This window comes from Pseudophryne corroboree, chromosome 2 (genome assembly GCF_028390025.1).
Source record: "Pseudophryne corroboree isolate aPseCor3 chromosome 2, aPseCor3.hap2, whole genome shotgun sequence".
In the NCBI taxonomy this organism is placed as follows: domain Eukaryota; kingdom Metazoa; phylum Chordata; class Amphibia; order Anura; family Myobatrachidae; genus Pseudophryne; species Pseudophryne corroboree.
The window spans coordinates 649,258,145-649,278,572 of NC_086445.1; the positions used below are offsets into that span (position 1 = coordinate 649,258,145).

The 20,428-nt window shown below is 48.0% G+C and overlaps 1 protein-coding gene across 1 annotated transcript in view; it reads left to right on the forward strand.

Moving 5' to 3' along the window:
• The window catches only part of SARS1 (seryl-tRNA synthetase 1), a 272,219-nt gene that overhangs the window by 96,525 nt on the left and 155,266 nt on the right, over positions 1–20,428 (forward strand). Inside the window, exons 4-5 of the mRNA XM_063954995.1 lie at positions 13,484–13,642; positions 14,073–14,216. Coding sequence (XP_063811065.1) covers positions 13,484–13,642; positions 14,073–14,216 — 303 coding nt within the window. The remainder of the gene's footprint in view (positions 1–13,483; positions 13,643–14,072; positions 14,217–20,428) is intronic.

Sequence of the window (20,428 nt, forward strand, 5' to 3'; positions counted from 1 at the left end):
CACAAATAAAAATAAAAAAAACACGCTGCAGCTGGGATTTTAATTGTTTGAGCTGCTCCGAAATAATGTGATTATATTGAGGATTTGAAAGCAGAGCGCGTGAGACTATATCTGTTGTGTATATGCTGCAACTAATGTTGCTATGTGAGAATGATAATAAGTAACTAATTTTCTCTTACGTCCTAGAGGATGCTGGGGACTCCGTAAGGACCATGGGGATAGACTGGCTCCGCAGGAGACATGGGCACTTTAAGAAAGACTTTAGGTATGGGTGTGCACTGGCTCCTCCCTCTATGCCCCTCCTCCAGACCTCAGTTTACTACTGTGCCCAGAGGAGACTGGGTGCATTACAGGGAGCTCTCCTGAGTTTCCTGTCAGAAAGTATATTTGTTAGGTTTTTTATTTTCAGGGAGCCTGCTGGCAACAGACTCCCTGCATCGACTGAGCAGAGAGAAGCAGACCTACTTCTGTGAGTGGACACCATTAGCTCCAGAGGGATCGGTACGCATGTCTCACCCTCGCCGTCCGTCCAAGAGCCGCGCCGCCGTCCTCCTCACAGAGCCGGAAGGTAGAAGCCGGGTGAGTATGAGAAGAAAAGAAGACTTCAGAGGCGGCAGAAGACTTCATGATCTTTACTGAGGTAATGCACAGCGGTAAAGCTGTGCGCCATTGCTCCCATACACCTCACACACGGCAGTCACTGTAAGGGGGGGGGGGGGGGGCGCGGCTCGCGCCCTGGGCAGCATATATGAACCTCTCTTTGGCAAAAAAAAAATATATAATATATATATATATATATATATATATATATATATATATACATACAGCTGGGCACTATATATATAAAGAGCCCCCGCCAGTTTTTAGTATATTTGAGCGGGACAGAAGCCCGCCGCCGAGGGGGCGGGGCTTCTCCCTCAGCACTCACCAGCGCCATTTTCTCCACAGCACAGCGCTAAGAGGAAGCTCCCCGGACTCTCCCCTGCTTATTCCACGGTGAAAGAGGGTTTTAAAGAAGGGGGGGGGGGGCGCACATAATTTGGCGCATATATATATGTACAAAAAGCGCTACTGGGTAAACATATATTTATAGTGTTTTTCCTGAGTCTTATAGCGCTAGGTGTGTGCTGGCATACTCTCTCTCTCTCTCTCTCTCTCTCTCTCTCTCTCTCTCTCTCTCTCTCTCTCTCTCTCTCTCTCTCTCTCTCTCTCTCTCTCTCTCTCTCTCTCTCTCTCTCTCTCTCCAAAGGGCCTTGGGGAACTGTCTTCAGATAAGAGGATTCCCTGAGTGGGTGGTGTGTCGACATGTCTGAGGTAGAAGGCTTTCAGGGGGAGGAGTAGGAGAAAATGAATGTGGTGTCTTCGTCGACAACGCCGACACCTGACTGGATGGATATGTGGAATGTTTTAAGTGCTAATGTAAATTTATTGCACAAAAGATTAGACAAAGCTGAAGCTAGGGAACAGCCAGAGAATCAACCCATGTCTGTCCCTTCGGGGTCTCAAAAGCGCCCACTATCCCAAATAGTAGACACAGATACCGACACGGATTCTGACCCCAGTGTCGACTACGATGATGCAAAGTTACAGCCAAAATTGGCTAAATGTATTCGATATATGATTATTGCAATAAAAGATGTTTTGCATATCACAGAGGAACCCCCTGTCCCTGACACGAGGGTACACATGTATAAGGAAAAGAAACCTGAGGTAACCTTTCCTCCCTCACATGAGCTGAACGAGTTATGTGAAAAAGCTTGGGAATCTCCAGACAAAAAACTGCAGATTCCCAAAAGGATTCTTATGGCTTATCCTTTCCCGCCAACGGACAGGATACGGTGGGAATCCTCCCCTAGGGTGGACAAAGCGTTGACACGCTTATCCAAGAAGATAGCGCTGCCATCCCAGGATACGGCTACCCTCAGGGATCCTGCTGATCGCAAGCAGGAGGTTACCTTGAAGTCCATTTACATGCATTCGGGTACCTTACTCAGACCGGCTATTGCGTCGGCCTGGGTGTGTAGCGCTGTAGCGGCATGGATGGATACCTTATCAGCGGAAATTGAAACCTTAGATAAGGATACCATCTTATTGACCCTAGGACATATAAAGGATGCTGTCTTATATATGAGAGATGCTCAAAGAGACATTGGTCTATTGGGTTCTAGAATCAACGCTAAGTCGATTTCGGCTAGACGAGTCCTGTGGACCCGGCAATGGACAGGTGATGCCGACTCAAAAAGGCATATGGAGGTTTTACCTTACAAGGGTGAGGAATTGTTTGGAGAAGGTCTCTCGGACCTGGTCTCCACATCTACAGCTGGTAAATCCAATTTTTTGCCTTATATTCCCTCACAGCCTAAGAAAGCGCCACATTATCAGATGCAGTCCTTTCGGTCACAGAGAAACAAGAAAGTACGAGGTGCGTCCTTTCTTGCCAGAGGTAAGGGAAGAGGAAAGAAGCTGCACAACACAGCTAGTTCTCAGGAACAGAAGTCCTCCCCGGCCTCTACAAAATCCACCGCATAACGCTGGGGCTCCACTGAGGGAGTCCGCCCCAGTGGGGGCACATCTTCGACTTTTCAGCCACATCTGGGTTCACTCACAGGTGGATCCCTGGGCAATAGAAATTGTTTCCCAGGGTTACAAGCTGGAATTCGAAGAGGTGCCTCCACGCCGGTTTTTCAAATCGGCCCTGCCGACTTCTCCCCCAGAAAGGGATGTAGTGTTAAATGCAATTCACAAATTGTATCTTCAACAGGTGCTGGTCAAGGTTCCCCTACTTCAACAAGGGAAGGGATATTGGCCCTCATTCCGAGTTGTTCGCTCGCAAGCTGCTTTTAGCAGCTTTGCACACGCTAAGCCGCCGCCTACTGGGAGTGAATCTTAGCTTATCAAAATTGCGAACGAAAGATTAGCAAAATTGCGAATAGACACTTCTTAGCAGTTTCTGAGTAGCTCCACACTTACTCGGCAACTGCGATCAGTTCAGTCAGTTTCGTTCCTGGTTTGACGTCACAAACACACCCAGCGTTCGCCCAGACACTTCTCCGTTTCTCCAGCCACTCCCGCGTTTTTCCCAGAAACGGTAGCGTTTTTTCGCACACACCCATAAAACGGCCAGTTTCCGCCCAGAAACACCCACTTCCTGTCAATCACATTACGATCACCAGAACGAAGAAAAAACCTTGTAATGCCGTGAGTAAAATACCTAACTGCATAGCAAATTTACTTGGCGCAGTCGCACTGCGGACATTGCGCATGAGCGACTAATCGCTCCGTTGCGAGAAAAAAGAAACGAACGAACAACTCGGAATGACCCCCATTATTCAACCCTGTTTGTAGTCCAGAAACCGGACGGTTCGTTCAGACCCTTTTTAAATTTAAAATCCCTGAACCTATACTTGAAAAGGTTCAAGTTCAAGATGGAATCGCTCAGGGCGGTCATCGCCAGCCTGGAAGGGGGGGATTTTATGGTATCTCTGGACATAAAGGATGCGTACCTTCATGTTCCCATATATCCACCTCATCAGGCATACCTGAGATTTGTGGTACAGGATTGTCATTACCAATTTCAGACGTTGCCGTTTGGGCTTTCCACGGCCCCGAGAATTTTCACCAAGATAATGGCGGAAATGATGGTGCTCCTGCGCAAGCATGGTGTCACAATTATCCCGTACTTGGACGATCTCCTCATAAAAGCGAGATCACGAGAGCAGTTACTGAACAGCGTGTCACTTTGTATTGTATTCTCAATATCCCGAAGTCACAGCTGGTTCCTACGACTCGTCTGACCTTCTTGGGCATGATTCTGGATACGGACCAGAAAAAGGTTTTTCTTACGACGGAAAAAGCTCAGGAGCTCATGACTCTGGTCAGGAACCTATTAAAACCAAAACAGGTGTCATCTTACGAGGCCATTCCGTTCGGCAGGTTCCATGCGAAGACCTTCCAATGGGACCTATTGGACAAGTGGTCCGGGTCACATCTACAGATTCATCAGCTGATCACACTGTCCCCCAGGGCCAGGGTATCTCTCCTGTGGTGGCTGCAGAGTGCTCACCTTCTAGAGGGCCGCAGGTTCGGCATTCAGGACTGGGTACTGGTGACCACGGACGCGAGCCTCCGAGGTTGGGGAGCAGTCACACAAGGAAGAAACCTTCCAGGGTCTTTGGTCAAGTCAAGAGACTTGTCTTCACATCAACGTCCTGGAGCTGAGGGCCATATACAGCGCCCTTCGTTAAGCGGAGACCTTGCTTCGCGGCTTAACAGTTCTGATCCAGTCAGACAACATCACCGCAGTGGCTCATGTAAACCACCAGGGTGGCACAAGGAGCAGAGTGGCAATGGCGGAAGCCACCAGGATTCTTCGCTGGGCTGAAAATCATGTAAGCGCACTGTCAGCAGTGTTCATTCCGGGAGTGGACAACTGGGAAGCAGACTTCCTCAGCAGACACGACCTGCATCCAGGAGAGTGGGGACTTCATCAGAAGTCTTCGCACAGATTGCAAGTCAGTGGGGACTGCCCCCAGATAGACATGATGGCGTCCTGCCTCAACAAAAAGCTACAGAGGTATTGCGCCGGGTCAAGAGACCCTCAGGCGGTAGCTGTGGACGCCCTAGTGACACCATGGGTGTTCCAGTCGGTCTATGTATTTCCTCCTCTTCCTCTCATCCCAAAGGTGTTGAGAATAATAAGAAAAAGAGGAATACGGACAATTCTAATTGTTCCAGATTGGCCACGAAGGCCCTGGTATCCGGATCTGCAGGAGATGCTCACAGAAGATCCGGCCTCTTCCTCTAAGACAGGACCGGTTGCAACAGGTGCCCTGTCTGTTCCAAGACTTACCGCGGCTGCGTTTGACGGCATGGCGGTTGAACGCCGGATCCTAGCGGAAAAGGGCATTCTGGATGAGGTCATTCCTACTCTGATAAAGGCTAGGAAGGACGTGACAGCTAAACATTATCACCGTATATGGCGAAAATATGTTTCTTGGAGCCAGGAATGCTCCTACGGAAGAATTCCATCTGGGCCGTTTCCTTCACTTCCTACAAACTGGAGTGAATTTGGGCCTAAAATTAGGCTCCATTAAGGTTCAGATTTCGGCCTTATCCATTTTCTTTCAAAAGGAATTGGCTTCTCTCCCAGAAGTACAGACTTTTGTGAAGGGAGTGCTGCATATTCAGCCTCCTTTTGTACCTCCGGTGGCGCCTTGGGACCTTAACGTGGTGTTGAGTTTCCTTAAGTCACACTGGTTTGAACCACTTAAAACGGTGGAGTTAAAATATCTCACTTGGAAAGTGGTCATGTTGTTAGCCTTGGCTTCGGCTAGGCAAGTGTCGGAATTGGCGGCTTTGTCTCATAAAAGCCCCTATCTAGTTTTCCATATGGATAGAGCGGAATTGCGGACCTGTCCTCAATTTTTGCCTAAGGTGGTGTTGTCTTTTCATATGAACCAACCTATTGTGGTGCCTGTGGCTACAAGAGACTTGGAGGTTTCCGAGTCCCTTGATGTGGTCAGGGCTTTGAAAATTTACGTGGCCAGAATGCACTGTTTGTCCTGTATGCAGCCAACAAGGTTGGCGCTCCTGCTTCAAAGCAGACTATTGCTCGCTGGATCTGTAACACGATTCAGCAGGCACATGCGACGGCTGGATTGCCGTTACCAAAATCGGTCAAGGCCCATTCCACTAGGATGCCCGAGGGGTCTCGGCACTACAGTTGTGCCGAGCTGCTACTTGGTCGGGTTCAAACACCTTTGCAAAGTTCTACAAGTTTGATACCCTGGCTGAGAAGGACCTCCTGTTTGCTCAATCGGTGCTGCAGAGTCATCCGCACTCTCCCGCCCGTTTGGGAGCTTTGGTATAATCCCCAGCATCCTCTAGGACGTAAGAGAAAATAAGATTTTAAACCTACCGTTAAATCTTTTTCTCGTAGTCCGTAGAGGATGCTAGGCGCCCGTCCCAAGTGCGGACTACTTCTGCAAGACTTGTATATAGTTTTGCTTACATAAGGGTTATGTTATAGTTTTCATCGGTCTCCGACTGATGCTGTGTTGGTTTTTCATACTGTTAACTGGTTAGTTTATCACAAGTTATACGGTGTGAATGGTGTGGGCTGGTATGAATCTTGCCCTTGGTTTAACAAAAATCCTTTCCTCGTACTGTCTGTCTCCTCTGGGCACAGTTTCTCTAACTGAGGTCTGGAGGAGGGGCATAGAGGGAGGAGGTCTGGAGGAGGAGCATAGAGGGAGGAGCCAGTGCACACCCATACCTAAAGTCTTTCTTAAAGTGCCCATGTCTCCTGCGGAACCCGTCTATCCCCATGGTCCTTACGGAGTCCCCAGCATCCTCTACGGACTACGAGAAAAAGATTTACCGGTAGGTTTAAAATCTTATTTTTATTAGTGCAATACCTGTAAGGAAAAAGGTGAGTTATATAATGTTAACAGCCCTTTTATCCAGTTGCTGCGGTCCCCAGTTGATAATAAGGGTTCAGTTTTTTATGCCGTGTGATAAGGAGCAGATCTTATTCAGAGAGTCTTATGTAGACTAACTTTCCCTATTCTACCAACCTTGTCCGTTATGTTTAAACATTGGACTCCTGCGGCTGGTTCTCCCGCTCCAGCCGTGGCTCCTGTGATCCGTGCAGCGCAATGTACTGCTTGTAGTCCTGATCTAAATAGCAGCTCGGCAGCATGATCTGGGAATACAGTCTCAGTACCTGAGCGTTTTAGGCTACAGGTCCCTTGTCAAGGATGGCGCAGGTTTAGCCAGCTTTCCCTTTTATATAAAAAAAACTTTATTGAATCCTGTTAAAATCCCAGAAGTCTCTCCCAGAAAGTTGTATTAAAAAGGCGGTATGCACATGGCTAAATATTATTTATTGAGGTATTGCACTCTAATGCGAAATTAAGTTGTGTGTGTAATAAAAATTAATTATCATATTTAAAATAAATATATCTATTATAAATATGTGAATTTTTTTTCATTCTTTGGGATTTTTTTTGGTTTTCTATTTTTTTCTATTATTTTCTATCTGAAAAACATATTTAGTTCGATGTCTACATTTAAACGCGATGGTTGGAAGGTTTGTAAAGTGAATATCCATTCCGTTTCTTTCTTTTTGAATGAATCTGAAATCTTTCCATCTCTCTAATGTTGCTATTTTTTTTTAAATTCCAACAAACTTTCTCTATCGTCCTAGTGGATGCTGGGGTTCCTGAAAGGACCATGGGGAATAGCGGCTCCGCAGGAGACAGGGCACAAAAAGTAAAGCTTTCCGATCAGGTGGTGTGCACTGGCTCCTCCCCCTATGACCCTCCTCCAAGCCTCAGTTAGATTTTTGTGCCCGGCCGAGAAGGGTGCAATCTAGGTGGCTCTCCTAAAGAGCTGCTTAGAGAAAGTTTAGCTTAGGTTTTTTATTTTACAGTGAGTCCTGCTGGCAACAGGATCACTGCAACGAGGGACTTAGGGGAGAAGAAGTGAACTCACCTGCGTGCAGGATGGATTGGCTTCTTGGCTACTGGACATCAGCTCCAGAGGGACGATCACAGGTACAGCCTGGATGGTCACCGGAGCCTCGCCGCCGGCCCCCTTGCAGATGCTGAAACATGAAGAGGTCCAGAATCGGCGGCAGAAGACTCCTCAGTCTTCTAAAGGTAGCGCACAGCACTGCAGCTGTGCGCCATTTTCCTCTCAGCACACTTCACACGGCAGTCACTGAGGGTGCAGGGCGCTGGGAGGGGAGCGCCCTGGGAGGCAAATGAAAACCTATTTGGCTAAAAAATACCTCACATATAGCCTCCGGGGGCTATATGGAGATATTTAACCCCTGCCAGAATACACTAAAGAGCGGGAGACGAGCCCGCCGAAAAAGGGGCGGGGCCTATCTCCTCAGCACACAGCGCCATTTTCCTTACACCGCTCCGCTGGTCAGGACGGCTCCCAGGTCTCTCCCCTGCACTGCACTACAGAAACAGGGTAAAACAAGAGAGGGGGGGCAAAATAGTGGCAAAAATTATATTATAAAAGCAGCTATACAGGGAGCACTTATTATAAGGCTATCCCTGTCATATATAGCGCTTTTGGTGTGTGCTGGCAAACTCTCCCTCTGTCTCCCCAAAGGGCTAGTGGGGTCCTGTCTTCGTTAAGAGCATTCCCTGTGTGTCTGCTGTGTGTCGGTACGTGTGTGTCGACATGTATGAGGACGATATTGGTGTGGAGGCGGAGCAATTGCCAAATATGGGGATGTCACCTCCTAGGGGGTCGACACCAGAATGGATGCCTTTATTTATGGAATTACGGGATAGTGTCAACACGCTAAAGCAGTCGTTTGACGACATGAGACGGCCGGACAATCAGTTAGTGCCTGTCCAGGCGCCTCAAACACCGTCAGGGGCTGTAAAACGCCCTTTGCCTCAGTCGGTCGACACAGACCCAGACACAGGCACTGATTCCAGTGGCGACGGTGACGAATCAACCGTATTTTCCAGTAGGGCCACACGTTATATGATTTTGGCAATGAAGGAGGCGTTACATTTAGCTGATACTACAGGTACCACTAAACAGGGTATTATGTGGGGTGTGAAAAAACTACCTATAGTTTTTCCTGAATCAGAAGAACTAAATGATGTATGTGATGAAGCGTGGGTTGCCCCCGATAAAAAGATGCTAATTTCAAAGAAGTTATTGGCTTTATACCCTTTCCCGCCAGAGGTTAGGGCGCGCTGGGAAACACCTCCTAGGGTGGACAAGGCGCTCACACGCTTATCTAAACAAGTGGCGTTACCCTCTCCTGAGACGGCCGCACTTAAAGATCCAGCAGATAGGAGGATGGAAAATATCCAAAAAAGTATATACACACATACAGGTGTTATACTACGACCAGCTATAGCGACAGCCTGGATGTGCAGTGCTGGAGTAGCTTGGTCAGAGTCCCTGATTGAAAATATTGATACCCTGGATAGGGACAATGTTTTACTGTCTTTAGAGCAAATAAAGGATGCATTTCTTTATATGCGTGATGCACAGAGGGATATCTGCACACTGGCATCACGGGTAAGTGCTATGTCCATTTCGGCCAGAAGAAGTTTATGGACGCGACAGTGGTCAGGCGATGCGGACTCAAAACGGCATATGGAAGTTTTGCCGTATAAAGGGGAGGAGTTATTTGGAGTCGGTCTATCAGATTTGGTGGCCACGGCTACAGCCGGGAAATCCACCTTTTTTACCTCAAGCTACTCCCCAACAGAAAAAGACACCGACTTTTCAACCGCAGCCCTTTCGTTCCTTTAAAAACAAGAGAGCAAAGGGATATTCATATCTGCCACGAGGCAGAGGAAGGGGGAAGAGACACCAACAGGCAGCTCCTTCCCAGGAACAGAAGCCCTCCCCCGCTTCTACAAAAGCCTCAGCATGACGCTGGGGCTTCTCAAGCGGACTCGGGGGCGGTGGGCGGTCGTCTCAAGAATTTCAGCGCGCAGTGGGCTCACTCGCAGGTAGATCCCTGGATCCTGCAGATAATATCTCAGGGGTACAGGTTGGAACTAGAGACAGATCCGCCTCGCCGTTTCCTGAAGTCTGCTTTACCAACGTCCCCCTCCGAAAGGGAGACGGTTTTGGAAGCCATTCACAAGCTGTACTCTCAGCAGGTGATAGTCAAGGTACCTCTTCTACAACAGGGAAAGGGGTATTATTCCACTCTATTTGTGGTACCGAAGCCGGACGGCTCGGTAATACCTATTCTAAATCTGAAGTCCTTGAACCTGTACATAAAGAAGTTCAAGTTCAAAATGGAGTCACTCAGAGCAGTGATAGCGAACCTGGAAGAAGGGGACTTTATGGTGTCCTTGGACATCAAGGATGCGTACCTCCACGTTCCAATTTACCCCTCACACCAGGGGTACCTCAGGTTCGTTGTACAAAACTGTCACTATCGGTTTCAGACGCTGCCGTTCGGATTGTCCACGGCACCTCGGGTCTTTACAAAGGTAAGGGCTGAGATGATGATGATTCTTCGAAGAAAAGGCGTATTAATTATCCCATACTTGGACGATCTCCTAATAAGGGCAAGGTCCAGAGAACAGCTAGAGATGGGATTAGCACTGTCTCAAGAAGTGCTAAAACAGCACGGCTGGATTCTGAATATTCCAAAATCCCAGTTAATGCCGACAACTCGTCTGCTGTTCCTAGGGATGATTCTGGACACGGTTCAGAAAAAGGTTTTTCTCCCGGAGGAAAAAGCCAAGGAGTTATCCGAGCTTGTCAGGAACCTCCTAAAACCAGGAAAGGTGTCTGTACATCAATGCACAAGAGTCCTGGGAAAAATGGTGGCTTCTTACGAAGCAATTCCATTCGGCAGATTCCATGCACGAATTTTTCAGAGGGATCTGTTGGACAAATGGTCAGGGTCGCATCTTCAGATGCACCAGCGGATAACCCTGTCTCCAAGGACAAGGGTATCTCTTCTGTGGTGGTTGCAGAGTGCTCATCTATTGGAGGGCCGCAGATTCGGCATACAGGATTGGATCCTGGTGACCACGGACGCCAGCCTGAGAGGCTGGGGAGCAGTCACACAAGGAAGAAACTTCCAGGGAGTGTGGACGAGCCTGGAAACGTCTCTTCACATAAACATTCTGGAACTAAGAGCAATCTACAATGCTCTAAGCCAGGCAGAACCTCTGCTTCAAGGAAAACCGGTGTTGATCCAGTCGGACAACATCACGGCAGTCGCCCATGTAAACAGACAGGGCGGCACAAGAAGCAGGAGTGCAATGGCAGAAGCTGCAAGGATTCTTCGCTGGGCAGAGAATCATGTGATAGCACTGTCAGCAGTGTTCATCCCGGGAATGGACAACTAGGAAGCAGACTTCCTCAGCAGACACGACCTTCACCCGGGAGAGTGGGGACTTCATCCAGAAGTCTTCCACATGCTGGTAACCCGTTGGGAAAGACCAATGGTGGACATGATGGCGTCTCGCCTCAACAAAAAACTGGACAGGTATTGCGCCAGGTCAAGAGATCCGCAGGCAATAGCTGTGGACGCGCTGGTAGCGCCTTGGGTGTACCAGTCGGTGTATGTGTTTCCTCCTCTGCCTCTCATACCAAAAGTATTGAGAATTATACGGCAAAGAGGCGTAAGAACGATACTAGTGGTTCCGGATTGGCCAAGAAGGACTTGGTACCCGGAACTTCAAGAGATGATCACGGAAGATCCGTGGCCTCTACCTCTAAGGAGGGACTTGCTTCAGCAGGGTCCCTGTCTGTTTCAAGACTTACCGCGGCTGCGTTTGACGGCATGGCGGTTGAACGCCGGATCCTAAAGGAAAAAGGCATGCCGGAAGAAGTCATTCCTACTTTGATTAAAGCAAGGAAGGAAGTAACCGTGCAACACTATCACCGCATTTGGCGAAGATATGTTGCGTGGTACGAGGATCGGAGTGCTCCGACGGAGGAATTTCAACTGGGTCGATTCCTACATTTCCTGCAATCAGGATTGTCTATGGGTCTCAAATTGGGATCTATTAAGGTTCAAATTTCGGCCCTGTCGATTTTCTTTCAAAAAGAATTGGCTTCAGTTCCTGAAGTCCAGACTTTTGTTAAGGGAGTGCTGCATATACAGCCTCCTGTGGTGCCTCCAGTGGCACCGTGGGATCTCAATGTGGTTTTGGAATTTCTAAAATCTCATTGGTTTGAACCACTAAAAAAGGTGGATTTAAAATATCTCACATGGAAAGTGACCATGTTACTAGCCCTGGCTTCGGCCAGGAGAGTGTCAGAACTGGCAGCTTTATCTTACAAAAGCCCATATCTGATTTTCCATTCGGACAGGGCAGAACTGCGGACTCGTCCGCATTTTCTCCCTAAGGTGGTGTCAGCATTTCGTCTGAACCAGCCTATTGTAGTGCCTGCGGCTACAAGTGACTTGGAGGACTCCAAGTTACTGGACGTTGTCAGAGCATTAAAAATATATATTGCAAGGACAGCTGGAGTCAGAAAATCTGACTCGTTGTTTATATTGTATGCACCCAACAAGATGGGTGCTCCTGCGTCTAAGCAGACGATTGCTCGTTGGATCTGTAGCACAATCCAACTTGCACATTCTGTGGCAGGCCTGCCACAGCCTAAATCTGTTAAGGCCCACTCCACAAGGAAGGTGGGCTCATCTTGGGCGGCTGCCCGAGGGGTCTCGGCATTACAACTTTGCCGAGCAGCTACGTGGTCAGGGGAGAACACGTTTGTAAAATTTTACAAATTTGATACTCTGGCTAAGGAGGACCTGGAGTTCTCTCATTCGGTGCTGCAGAGTCATCCGCACTCTCCCGCCCGTTTGGGAGCTTTGGTATAATCCCCATGGTCCTTTCAGGAACCCCAGCATCCACTAGGACGATAGAGAAAATAAGAATTTACTTACCGATAATTCTATTTCTCGGAGTCCGTAGTGGATGCTGGGCGCCCATCCCAAGTGCGGATTATCTGCAATAATTGTACATAGTTATTGTTAACTAATTCGGGTTATTGTTTAGGAAGCCATCTTTCAGAGGCTCCTCTGTTATCATACTGTTAACTGGGTTTTGATCACAAGTTGTACGGTGTGATTGGTGTGGCTGGTATGAGTCTTACCCGGGATTCAAAATTCCTCCCTTATTGTGTACGCTCGTCCGGGCACAGTACCTAACTGAGGCTTGGAGGAGGGTCATAGGGGGAGGAGCCAGTGCACACCACCTGATCGGAAAGCTTTACTTTTTGTGCCCTGTCTCCTGCGGAGCCGCTATTCCCCATGGTCCTTTCAGGAACCCCAGCATCCACTACGGACTCCGAGAAATAGAATTATCGGTAAGTAAATTCTTATTTTATTCCTGTTGGGTTTTTGTCATTATGGTCCAGAAAATGTTTAGAAACACTGTGTGTTTGTAATCCTCTTTTCATGTTGTGTATATATGCTCCATTATACAGGTTTTCAGTTTTCTTTTTGTTTAGCCAACATACTGTATATGGCAGGGACATTGTGATATGAACTCCCTTATTGGTAAAAAAAAAACACATCAGCCACACCAATAAGGGAGTTCATATCACAAGTCACTAAAACACAATACAAAATAAAGGATGCCATCACTTGTAACACTGACGGAGTTATCTATTTGTTGGAATGTCTCTGCCATTATCTTGTGGTCTATCACTGCTTGTTTAGTTAGTCAGCTATACAGGTGTAATTATCAGCTTGTAATGTACAGTCCTTAATATATATTAATGTGAAATACTGAATTTACTTCCCATTTACACACGCACACACACAATGTAATTGTCATGTCCCTACTGTTTAAATTGTAATACTACATTTTGCTTCATATTCTAGAGTATCTTCTTGACTCAGTTGAATTTTATGTAGTGGTAATAAATATCTTTGGGGTTTTTGATTTATTTTTTTCTGGCTGCTATAAATTTTTTGGTCTTCACTGTATTGTGCCTTTTTCTAATGCAGACATTGTCCGTAAAACAAATCAAGAGTCTTCGGATCCTAGTAGATGAGAAAATTGGCGAAACGGAAGCAGAACGTTTGCGTTTAGAGAATGAGAGATTTGAAAGCCTGCGTGAAATTGGAAACCTACTACACCCATCTGTGCCAATCAGTAATGATGAGGTAATATCTCAAGCAGATGCATTATTTTGCAGTATATTACATAAAATAGGATAAGAGGAATTTTGGTACTTGGGTTACCCATTGAGATCCCAACATGAAATTTTATATTAACTATCGTAAAACATCAAAGGAAATAAGTTTTTTAAATTTTGAAGCCATATGGTTTTGTTTTGTTCTGTTTTGCTTTTGTGTTTCTTTAGTATCTTGCACAACTCATGCTTGCTTGCTGAAACCACTTTCCATCCAGACTCTGTTTGGACCATCTCAGTAAGGCATGAAGAAGTAACTGAAAAACTGTGGCAGAAATATCAATTCAAAAATATAATCAAGCTAAATAGTGTTACGTGCCCTTTTCATGTTTTCATGTTTTTGTATCAAAAAAAGTATGTGACCGTTTACTTTTACCTTGTAACATGCTTGTTACGTTTAGGACAACGATAATACAGTTGAGCGCAACTGGGGAAATTGCGATGAGCGTAAAAGATATTCCCATGTAGATCTTGTGGTCATGGTGGATGGCTTTGAAGGTGAGAAAGGTGCGGTGGTTGCTGGAAGCAGAGGATACTTTCTGAAGGTGAGTGCTTTGGCAAACTTTTTTCATCTTAACAATTAATACATACATTGCCTTCAGAAGTAGAAAACACCATTTGATTTATTTGGTTATACGAGCTCTGCATTTGAAGATGTGCTCACAGTTATTTTGTGTATGAGCAGTCAGTCTGCTATCACTAAAGGCCCGTATTCATGGGCCGATGTGGGAGAGATGTGTGCTGAGCGAACCGCTCAGCACACATCTCTCCCACCGCTCAGCACAGCGCGATGTGTGCTGAGCGTGCGGGGGGAGACGTGGGGGGGGAGCGACCTGCTAGGTTGGCCTGCATGCAGGCTCAATCTAGTAGCAGCGATAGCGATGCGTGGGCTGCACATTGCTATCGCTGTGTGGGTACACACGGAGAGATCACTGCTTAAAATCTAAGCAATCTAGTCAGATTGCTTAGATTTTAAGCAGCGATCGCTCCGTGAGTACCTCCTTAAGATAATGGTGCGAGTTGTTTTTCTGCCACTATTATTTAAAAGATTACCAAACCTTCTACACACACCTCATTGGAGATAGAAATATATTTCTCTGACGTCCTAGTGGATGCTGGGAACTCCGTAAGGACCATGGGGAATAGCGGGCTCCGAAGGAGGCTGGGCACTCTAGAAAGATTTATGACTATCTGGTGTGCACTGGCTCCTCCCACTATGACCCTCCTCCAAGCCTCAGTTAGATTTTGTGCCCGGCCGAGGTTGGATGCACACTAGGGGCTCTCCTGAGCTCTTAGAAAGAAAGATAGACTTAGGTTTTTTATTTTCAGTGAGACCTGCTGGCAACAGGCTCACTGCAGCGAGGGACTAAGGGGAGAAGAAGCGAACTCGCCTGCTTGCAGCCGGATTGGGCTTCTTAGGCTACTGGACACCATTAGCTCCAGAGGGATCGACCGCAGGCCCAGTCCTTGGTGTTCGGTCCCGGAGCCGCGCCGCCGTCCCCCTTACAGAGCCAGAAGCAAGAGGAGGTCCGGAAAATCGGCGGCAGAAGACATCAGTCTTCTCCAAGGTAGCGCACAGCACTGCAGCTGTGCGCCATTGCTCCTCACACACACTTCACACTCCGGTCACTGAGGGTGCAGGGCGCTGGGGGGGGGGGCGCCCTGAGAAGCAATTATAACACCTTGGCTGGCAAAAATACCACAATATATAGCCCTAGAGGCTATATATGTGGAAAATACCCCTGCCAGAATCCAGAAAAAAGCGGGAGAATAGGCCGCGGAAAAGGGGCGGAGCTATCTCCTGCAGCACACTGGCGCCATTTCTCCTTCACAGATCCACTGGAAGGAAGCTCCCTGGCTCTCCCCTGCAGTCTACACTACAGAAAAGGGTAAAAAAAAAGAGAGGGGGGGCACTAAATTTAGGCGCTGTATAAATTATATAGAAAAAGCAGCTATAGGGGACATAACTCAGTTAGTCCCTGCATTATATAGCGCTCTGGTGTGTGCTGGCATACTCTCACTCTGTCCCCCCAAAGGGCTTTTGTGGGTCCTGTCCTCTGTTGGAGCATTCCTTGTGTGTTTGCGGTGTGTCGGTACGGCTGTGTCGACATGTTTGATGAGGATAATGATGTGGAGACGGAGCAGATGCCTTTAGAAGGGATGTCACCCCCTGCGGGGCAGACACCTGAGTGGTTGAGCTTATGGAAAGAAATGAGTGCACGTATAGACTCCTTACATAAGAAATTTGACGACATGCCAAATGTGGGACAGCCGACTTCTCAGCTCGTGCCTGCCCAGGCGTCGTACAGGTCATCAGGGGCTCTAAAACGCCCGCTACCTCAGAGCGCAGACCCAGATGTCGACACTGATACTGACACCAGTGTCGACGACGATGAGTCTAATCTGATGCCCACTAAGGCCATTCACTGCATGATTGAGGCAATGAAAGAGGTGTTACACATTTCTGATATAAATACAGGTACCACTAAAAAGGGTATTATGTTTGGGGAGAAAAAACTACCCGTAGTTTTTCCCCCATCAGATGAATTAAATGAAGTGTGTGAAGAAGCGTGGGCTTTCCCTGATAAAAAATTGGTAATTCCTAAGAAGGTACTAATGGCGTTCCCTTTCCCGCCAGAGGATAGGTCACGTTGGGAAACACCTCCTAGGGTGGATAAAGCGCTCACACGTTTGTCAAAAAAGGTGGCACTACCGTCTCCGGATACGGCCGCCCTCAAGGAACCTGCTGATAGAAAGCAGGAGGCGATCCTGAAGTCTGTATATACACACTCAGGCATTATACTTAGGTCAGCTATTGCGTCAGCTTGGATGTGCAGTGCTGCCGCTGCGTGGTCAGATAAACTGTCAGAAAATATTGACACATTAGACAGAGACACGATCCTGTTAACCATAGACCATATAAAAGACTCAGTCTTATATATGAGAGATGCACAGAGGGAAATCTGCCGACTGGCATCTAAAGTTAGTGCATTGTCCATTTCTGCTAGGAGAGGCTTATGGACTCGCCAGTGGACAGGAGATGCAGATTCTAAAAGGCACATGGAAGTGTTGCCATATAAGGGTGAGGAATTATTTGGGGATGGTCTCTCGGACCTAGTTTCCACAGCAACGTCTGGGAAGTCAGCATTTTTACCCCATGTCCCCTCACAGCCTAAGAAGGCGCCGTTTTATCAGGTTCAGTCCTTTCGGACCCAGAAAAACAGGCGTGGAAAAGGCGGGTCTTTTCTATCCAGAGGCAGAGGTAGGGGAAAAAGGCTGCAACAAACAGCAGGTTCCCAGGAGCAAAAGTCCTCCCCCGCTTCTTCTGCCAAGTCCGCCGCATGACGGTGGGGCTCCACAGGCGGAGCCTGGTACGGTGGGGGGCCGCCTCAAGAATTTCAGCGATCAGTGGGCTCGCTCACAGGTGGATCCCTGGATCCTTTAAATAGTATCTCAGGGGTACAAACTGGAATTCGAGGCGTCTCCACCCCACCGGTTCCTAAAATCTGCCTTGCCGATTGCTCCCTCAGACAGGGAGGCGGTGCTAGCGGCAATTCACAAGCTGTATTCCCAGCAGGTGATAATCAAGGTACCCCTACTTCAACAAGGCCGGGGTTACTATTCCACACTATTTGTGGTACCGAAACCGGACGGTTCGGTGAGACCCATTTTAAATTTGAAATCCTTGAACACATACATAAAAAAATTCAAGTTCAAGATGGAATCGCTCAGGGCGGTTATTGCGAGCCTGGAAGAGGGGGATTACATGGTATCCCTGGACATCAAGGATGCTTACTTGCATGTCCCCATTTACCATCCTCACCAGGAGTACCTCAGATTTGTGGTACAGGATTGCCATTACCAATTCCAGACGCTGCCGTTTGGACTGTCCACGGCACCGAGGGTATTTACCAAGGTTATGGCGGAAATGATGATACTCCTTCGAAAAAAGGGAGTTTTAATTATCCCGTACTTGGACGATCTCCTAATAAAAGCGAGGTCCAAGGAGCAGTTGTTGGTGGGAGTAGCACTATCTCAAGAGGTGCTGCACCAGCACGGCTGGATTCTGAATATCCCGAAGTCACAGCTGGTTCCGACGACACGACTACTGTTCCTGGGTATGATTCTGGATACAGTCCAGAAAAAAGTGTTTCTCCCGGAGGAGAAAGCCAGGGAGTTGTCATATCTAGTCAGAGACCTCCTGAAACCAAAACAAGTATCAGTGCATCGCTGCACGCGGGTCCTGGGAAAGATGGTGGCTTCTTACGAAGCAATTCCCTTCGGCAGGTTCCATGCCAGAATCTTTCAGTGGGACCTGTTGGACCAGTGGTCCGGATCGCATCTTCAGATGCATCGCTTGATAACCCTGTCTCCAAGAACCAGGGTGTCTCTACTGTGGTGGCTGCAGAGTGCCCATCTTCTAGAGGGCCGCAGGTTCGGCATACAGGACTGGGTCCTGGTGACCACGGATGCCAGCCTTCGAGGCTGGGGGGCAGTCACACAGGGAAGAAACTTCCAAGGACTATGGTCGAGTCAGGAGACTTCCCTTCACATAAATATTCTGGAACTAAGGGCCATCTACAATGCCCTAAGTCAAGCAAAATCCCTGCTCCTACACCAGCCGGTGCTGATCCAGTCAGACAACATCACGGCAGTCGCCCATGTAAATCGACAGGGCGGCACAAGAAGCAGGATGGCGATGGCAGAAGCCACAAGAATTCTCCGATGGGCGGAGAATCATGTACTAGCACTGTCAGCAGTGTTCATTCCGGGAGTGGACAACTGGGAAGCAGACTTCCTCAGCAGACACGACCTCCACCCGGGAGAGTGGGGACTTCATCCAGAAGTCTTCCAGATGCTGGTAAACCGTTGGGAAAAACCACAGGTGGACATGATGGCGTCCCGCCTCAACAAAAAGTTAAAAAGATATTGCGCCAGGTCAAGGGACCCTCAGGCGGTAGCTGTGGACGCTCTAGTGACACCGTGGGTGTACCAGTCGGTTTATGTGTTCCCTCCTCTGCCTCTCATACCAAAGGTATTGAGAATAATAAGAAAGAGAGGAGTAAACACCATTCTCGTGGTTCCGGATTGGCCAAGACGAGCGTGGTACCCGGAACTTCAAGAGATGCTCTCAGAGGACCCGTGGCCTCTACCGCTCAGACAGGACCTGCTACAGCAGGGGCCCTGTCTGTTCCAAGACTTACCGTGGCTGCGTTTGACGGCATGGCGGTTGAACACCGGATCCTAAAGGAAAAGGGTATTCCGGAAGAAGTCATTCCTACGCTTATTAAGGCCAGGAAAGATGTTACGGCAAAGCATTATCACCGCATATGGCGGAAATATGTTGCATGGTGCGAGGCCAAAAAGGCCCCAACAGAGGAATTTCAACTAGGTCGATTTCTGCATTTCCTGCAAGCAGGAGTGAATATGGGCCTAAAACTAGGCTCCATTAAAGTACAGATCTCGGCTCTGTCGATTTTCTTTCAAAAAGAACTAGCTTCAGTACCTGAAGTTCAGACATTTGTGAAAGGAGTGCTGCATATTCAGCCCCCATTTGTGCCTCCTGTGGCACCTTGGGATCTCAACGTGATGTTGAGTTTCTTAAAATCACATTGGTTTGAACCACTAAAAACCGTGGATCTGAAATATCTCACGTGGAAAGTGGTCATGTTATTGGCCTTGGCTTCAGCCAGGCGAGTGTCAGAATTGGCGGCTTTATCATGTAAAAGCCCTTATCTGATTTTCCATATGGATAGGGCAGAATTGAGGACTCGTCCCCAATTTCTCCCTAAGGTGGTGTCAGCGTTTCACCTGAACCAGCCTATTGTGGTGCCTGCGGCTACTAAGGATTTGGAGGACTCCAAGTTGCTAGACGTTGTCAGGGCCCTAAAAATATATGTTTCCAGGACGGCTGGAGTCAGAAAATCTGACTCGCTGTTTATCCTGTATGCACCAAACAAGCTGGGTGCTCCTGCTTCTAAGCAGTCTATTGCTCGCTGGATTTGTAGTACAATTCAGCTTGCACATTCTGTGGCAGGCCTGCCACAGCCAAAATCTGTGAATGCCCATTCCACAAGGAAGGTGGGCTCATCTTGGGCGGCTGCCCGAGGGGTCTCGGCTTTACAACTTTGCCGAGCAGCTACTTGGTCAGGGGCAAACACGTTTGCAAAATTCTACAAATTTGATACCCTGGCTGAGGAGGACCTGGAGTTCTCTCATTCGGTGCTGCAGAGTCATCCGCACTCTCCCGCCCGTTTGGGAGCTTTGGTATAATCCCCATGGTCCTTACGGAGTTCCCAGCATCCACTAGGACGTCAGAGAAAATAAGAATTTACTCACCGGTAATTATTTTTCTCGTAGTCCGTAGTGGATGCTGGGCGCCCATCCAAAGTGCGGATTGTCTGCAATACTTGTAAATAATTATTGTTAACTAAAGGGTTATTGTTGAGCCATCTGTTGAGAGGCTCAGTTGTTTTCATACTGTAAAGCTGGATATAGTATCACGAGTTATACGGTGTGATTGGTGTGGCTGGTAAGAGTCTTACCCGGGATTCTAAATCCTTCCTTATTATGTCAGCTCGTCCGGAAACAGTGTCCTAACTGAGGCTTGGAGGAGGGTCATAGTGGGAGGAGCCAGTGCACACCAGGTAGTCATAAATCTTTCTAGAGTGCCCAGCCTCCTTCGGAGCCCGCTATTCCCCATGGTCCTTACGGAGTTCCCAGCATCCACTACGGACTACGAGAAATAGAATTACCG